This window comes from Fundulus heteroclitus, chromosome 20 (assembly GCF_011125445.2).
Source record: "Fundulus heteroclitus isolate FHET01 chromosome 20, MU-UCD_Fhet_4.1, whole genome shotgun sequence".
NCBI lineage: Eukaryota > Metazoa > Chordata > Actinopteri > Cyprinodontiformes > Fundulidae > Fundulus > Fundulus heteroclitus.
Genome location: NC_046380.1, coordinates 19,963,607 through 19,969,606, shown reverse-complemented (window position 1 = coordinate 19,969,606; position 6,000 = coordinate 19,963,607). Strand labels below are relative to the sequence as shown.

The 6,000-nt window shown below is 38.0% G+C and overlaps 1 protein-coding gene across 2 annotated transcripts in view; it reads left to right on the top strand.

Annotated features, from left to right (window-relative positions):
• Window positions 1–692: 692 nt before the first annotated feature.
• cfap20dc (CFAP20 domain containing) overlaps window positions 693–6,000 on the top strand; it is a 49,179-nt gene continuing 43,871 nt past the window's right edge. Inside the window, exons 1-7 of one of the 2 annotated variants that reach the window (XM_021321545.2) lie at window positions 693–892; window positions 1,060–1,149; window positions 1,722–1,815; window positions 1,922–1,994; window positions 3,353–3,467; window positions 3,615–3,756; window positions 4,183–4,329. In XM_021321545.2, coding sequence (XP_021177220.2) covers window positions 872–892; window positions 1,060–1,149; window positions 1,722–1,815; window positions 1,922–1,994; window positions 3,353–3,467; window positions 3,615–3,756; window positions 4,183–4,329 — 682 coding nt within the window. In that variant the 5' untranslated portion in view covers window positions 693–871. Of the gene's footprint in view, window positions 893–1,059; window positions 1,150–1,721; window positions 1,816–1,921; window positions 1,995–3,352; window positions 3,468–3,614; window positions 3,757–4,182; window positions 4,330–6,000 lie in introns of those variants that run through there. The other variant, XM_036124738.1, reaches the window with a different exon arrangement.

Here is a 6,000-nt window from a genome sequence, read left to right as displayed (position 1 = left end):
TCAAGGTTCTCGAGTTGCAGTTCCCATTACTACGAGGAAGAATCTATTGAAATATGCTTGAGCTAAAATAGGATGAATAATGCTTTTTATTTTTAAATCATTTTTGTTTGTTTCACATTTCATCGAATCAGGACCCCTTAGTGCAACAGTTATAGCAATCACTTACAGGTACATCCAAATTACTCAAACTTAAATTTAGACTTGCATTTAAATTATATATTGGTATATCTGTGACGCATTGTTGTGCATTATAGACAATAATGCAGACCATAGGAATAACATGTTTTTGTAACAACAATTATCACATTAAATGTCACACACATTTTGTTAATTTTGATTTTGATTTTTGTAGCCTGTATCACGCTTTTTCATATAGATAGAAAACACACAAAGATAGAAACACTTATAAATGTAGTGACCTTAAATCCCATTCATGCCACTTGAAAGACAACATCTCCTCACACGGCTTACAAACCAAAATCCACTCAAGTCTACTGGATCCTCCGCCTGTAAAGGGCTAATTCTTCATTATAGTATGGCTCTGAAGCTTACGTTTCGATAATTTACGTAACCGCTTAAAATGACGTTCGGTCTGCGTCATAATTTCAGGAAAGCACGTAAAGGCAAAGTCGCGCTCGAACGTTACGGCTTGGAGTCAGGTAACCATGGAGACATTTCCGAGTTAGCTAAACTGCCATGTCGCTGCTGTTCGCCCCCCTCTAACTTGCTAGCTATCGGGTTCTGAGAATATAAACATTAGCACACCTTCAGTATAACGCTTGATACCATTCAGGAACAGGCGAACCTGAGCCGAAGGGTTTCATTCGAGCGAACTTTTTAACTTTCCTTTGATGTGACGTACAGCAATAAAATGTTCAGGAACAATTACCAGGTAATTGCGAGTTGTCCAAAGCGTGCTAATATGAGGAGTTTGCTTTGTAATGTAATGTTTTGCCTATGCATATTATTATTATTATTATTATTATTATTATTATTATTATTATTATTATTATTATTATTATTATGAGAAGGACAATAAATACCTCCTATTTGTTGCAGGGCGGAGCTGTATTTGATCTCTTCAGTGGACAAGGAAAGGACCCTGTAGCCAAATGGAAGCTTTGTGGGGGACCTTCGGCTATACATAAAGTGAGGTTTACAAGCGAGCTCCTATTTCTGCTTTTTTATTTACACCACAATCAAATTTAACAGGCCCATGTGTCCTCTAAGTCACGCTATTGTCGCATCTACACTACAGAGTTGCACAAGCCATTCATGCAATATATAGTACAGTCTAATGCAGCATGGTGGAGCAAAATACATCAGTGAGCACTATGCTAAGAAAAAAAAACAAAACAAAAGGTGTTACACAGCAGCTCAATAGCACGGTGCTCACAGCATAAGTGCCATATGGTGTCATCCTGATAAATCAGATCAGATGTTTGCGACACGCTTTTTGTGGAGGTCAGTTGCTTTTTTCATACAGAGCTGACAAATAATCTTACCTTCATTACAATAGACGCCAAGCAATACTGCCAACTAAACACTTTTTACAGCTGGAATTGATCTTGACACATAGACTTTATAGCTGAAGCCTCTTATATATGCTCCCATAAAAACCATTTGTTATCCCCTGGGGACATTTACACAACAGGTATACAGTCATACACGGGGAGGCCTCAGACTTAGTAAGACTTCTTCTGAATTATGTTCTCTCTTAGGAGTATAATAAAGAAGTTAAAGGATTTGTTTACTGTCTGGAGGGAAGCAGCCACACTGTCAAAATGCAAATGCCGGAGAATGCTAAAATGTCTCGTAAGTCAATATCATTCTCTTTACACATCCATCTGCAGCATTATTTGTGTTTATTTCTTTAACTTGCACGGTGATTAGAGCTCACCCCTTTGTTGTTTAATCACAGTTGGGCTTATTCAGCGATTTCTGGTGCTTCAAGTAAATGTTCCAGAGCGACATGATTTTTCTACTGAGCTTGTGTAAGTTTGAAATAATGTTCAATATGGTATGAAAATCAAAACTCTTGATAAATATTGCTAAATATTATCTTGTAAGAATATGTTACTGAGCACAAGAAAAAAGGGTAACCTACTGTGACCTCTTTTGAAAACAAATTAGAGTGTCCTCAAATGCTTATTTCAGTAATTCAGTTAAGAAAGTGAAAATCATATATTTATTACACACAGAATGATATATTTCAAGCATCGGTTTCTGTTAATTTTGATGACGATAGCTGACAGCAAATATAAACCAATTGTTTTTCTTAGGAAATATAGATAATTTAGAGAATATTATATTAGACCAATAAAAAAGAGGATTTTGAATGCAAAGATATTGACCTTCTGAAAAGTATATAAGCACATATTACTTGATTTGGGCTCTTCTTGCATGTAATACTACATCATTGTGGTGTGGCATGGAGGGCTAGAACACAGTCGACCAACACCAGCAGATGACATAGCTCCACAAATATTCACTGACAGCAGAAACTACCCACTGTACCTCACACAGCTTCTGTTCTCTCCAATCCTCCTCCAGTCTCTTGGACCTTTATTTGCAAACGAAATGCTAAATTTACTTTTCTCTGAGGAAAGGACTTTAGGTCACTAAGGAAACGTGCAGTCGTTCATCTCCTTAGCCTAGGTAAAACAGTTCTGATTGTTGTCTCTGGTTTAGGATTGGCTTAAAACAAGGACTGCAACAGTTGTAGCCCATGTGCTGGATATGTCTGTGTGCGGTGGCTTTTGAGGCGCCAAGTCTGGCTGCGGTCCTTGCCTTGTGAATTTCCGCCAAAATTATTTGCTTCACATTACTCTCAAGCCTGCGGTTATCCCTGTCTTTTGTGCACCCTGTTTGATGTAAATAATAAACTCATCCCTTTTGTCAGATGTTTCTCCCCAGGCCTCAAAAGCAGCAATTAGCAAACGATTGTTGAAAGGGAACAATCTGGACAAGTTGCTATTGCGAAATTACACGGCCATTCCCAATTTCCATTCATCAGTTAGGTTATTAAAAAAAGGTGTGATTCAGCAGGTAAATACCTTCTTTAATAAAATATGTTACTCTGTGAGTAATGAATGTGTATAACATTGATTCTTCACTTTTTAACTGAAATAAGTTTACTCTCCTGTGGTAGTCTTTTTTTTATTGAGAAGTACCTGCAGCATTAAATTGGATCCAGACAGCCGCTGTCCAGAGTTGCATTAAAGTGAAGACATCTTTAAGAAGTCCTATTAGGGACCAATAAAACTTTACATCCTATATAATCAGGATCTCCCAGTGACACAGTTGCGGCAGGTGATAATGCATGTGCTGTTGTGCTATCTGTTATAAACAGGATAACTGATTTAGAGCATCTTAAAAGAAGACTTTACTTTTCTACAGTGCATAAAGAGATGTCTGCCACACTTTTGCACACAAAGATACCTTTCACAGAGCTGAAGCGCAATATTGTGAGTATGTAATTCATGCTTTATGCATTCATCATGAATTTTTTAAACCACTTTTGGCTATGTACTTTTTTATCTTTTTCATGCTTAAATGTAAGAGCTGAACTGTATCACTGAAAACTTAAACTTATGCTGTACCTGTTGTTTCAGTGGTCTACTTTATGCATCGACCTGGCATCAATCGCCAGTGAACTTTTTAAGGGATTTCTGACTCTGGATGGCATCACTTTGTTTGCCACCTGTAAAATTCGGAGGATCTTCACCATGAAAACAGACCCTAAGGTCACGCCAGGTGAGTGTGATGAATTTAGTGATTTGTTGCAAGCTATCTGGATTTATCAGCTTGCCCAAAATCATCCGCATGTCTGGTTGTTTAGCAGTTACGAATAGCTAACTGCTGTTCAATGTAGCAGTTCAGTGGCGTCATCTTAAAGTATGTGCATCTTGTGTGTTTATAGTGTAGCATATGAATAGATTTGGAAATAGTTTGCAGTTTCTTTGTGATGGTTTGCTAAAAACGTATTGGTAGATTTTGTTGAAATGCACAACATAACCAGGTGCAAAAAAGTGGCTGGCCAGTACTTTTTCACTAATTTGTTATTTTTCCTGACATGATAATATGTCACAATGATAGAATTTGGCCTGTTTTCCCCAAAATATCCCCCACGTTTTGTTAGAATTTATCCAAGACTGCATATTTTTTTTTCCCCCATTGCAGACATATTTCTTACTGGGGCCTGTCTCAGGGAGATGATCCCTCGCAGTTTCTGGTACCCTTCAGATGTGAACCAAATTACTCAAATGCTGAACTACGGCAACTTGCAGAAGGCCGAAGTGAAGTCTGATCCTCTTAGCTCTGCCTCTGGTAAGTAAGACAAAAAAAAAAAACAGAATTGAAATGATTCAGTGCACATCGCTAAAGCTCTGAGACAATCCATTTCAATTAAAAATGACATTAGGTTATTTAACGGGACAAAAACACACAATAGAACAGATTATCCTCATCTTCATAGTTTTATGTGCTTTTGCAGTGGACTTTGCCTCTGCAGTCAGCGGTATTAGACGGTTGGCTATGCAGTCGCAGTGTGGGAGGGACCCTTTAATGTTTTAGCTTGGCTTTGCCCCCATGCACAAAAGTAGGTGTAAGTTTTATATGGAGCTTATTTTTCTTCTGAAAAACTTAACCTAAACTCTATTTTGCTATGAACTGCCGGCGGATAGAGAAGTTGCCCTTATCTTCGGCATCAGTACCTGACCACATCCACTGCTCTGGTGAAAGAAATCCCCTGCTGCCTGGAGAGACTTCTTTGTAGGAAAAAGGCAGATAAATAGCAATGGCGATGCGCTCAACATTCTTAAAATAACGTTATGAAGGTCGATTTTCATAATCCATCTAACCATCTTGTGTAACCTAAATCATTTCAGCGTCATGCTGGTAGGTGGGCGTGCTGGTCCTTGTAGTTAATGGGAGAGAGGCAGTGCAAATTGGGCAAGTCATCAGTAAATCAGAGAGCAACACAGACACGCAGGATAAATCACCATGTATGTGCAGTCATAGCTTTTTATTTTTATGTCCCAAACGCATAAATAGGACAAGTCATGGCAAAACAAAGAAAATGTAGTTGTATAGCACCATTCATACTCAAGGTCATTCTTAGTGCTTTACCACACAATAAAAGGAGGAAGGGAGAGAAAATTACATTGAAAGAATCATAGCAAAAATTAAGACACATACACTTTATGCATTATACCAATTTGAAGCAAATAATTAATTCAGATGCTAAAAATGTGCTTATTTTATAAGATAAGTTTTATCATCTGAACTATTGATAGTAATCGCAGACCTTAATGGAAAAGCTGCGGTAAACAGTTATGTTTTCAATCTAGATGTAAATGAGCCAACAGCTTTAGCACATCTCGGGTTTTAAGGGGGTTGGTTTTGGTGCTGAGGTGCATAAACCCTAAATGTTTAATTCTGGTCCTGGGGACATAGACTTAATAGGTCTCTGATGACCTGAAGGGTCCAGATCAGGTGTGTCTGACTCCAGTCCTCCATGACCGGAGCCCCCCATGTTTTATATCTGTTCTAGCTCCAACAAAACTGATTTAAATGCCTTGAACTATCTCCTCAAATTTCCATCAACCTCTGCAGGAGCCTAATAGGGAAGCAGTAATCGATTCAGGTGTGTTGAACCGGAGAAAGGTCTAAAACATGTAGGGTACTGACTGATTTTTTTTGACACCTCTGTTCTAGATGGTTCAAACCTGACAAGCAATGCTGAAACGTGCTTTATAGACCAATAACAAGGTTTTGCAATTTATCCTTTTACAAGCAGGCAGACAGTTCAGGGATTAGAGACTGGTGTGATATCCTTTTTCATGGTCGACTTGTTTTTTTGTTTCTCTTTTACAGCCAATGGTAAATATACTATTAAAAACCTACTAAAAATATTTGCTATGTGTTGTTTTTTTTTCGAGGAAACCCTAAGTTCAGTCGATTCCTTTAAGAAAGTGGTAGGCTAGTTCAGAATTCAAC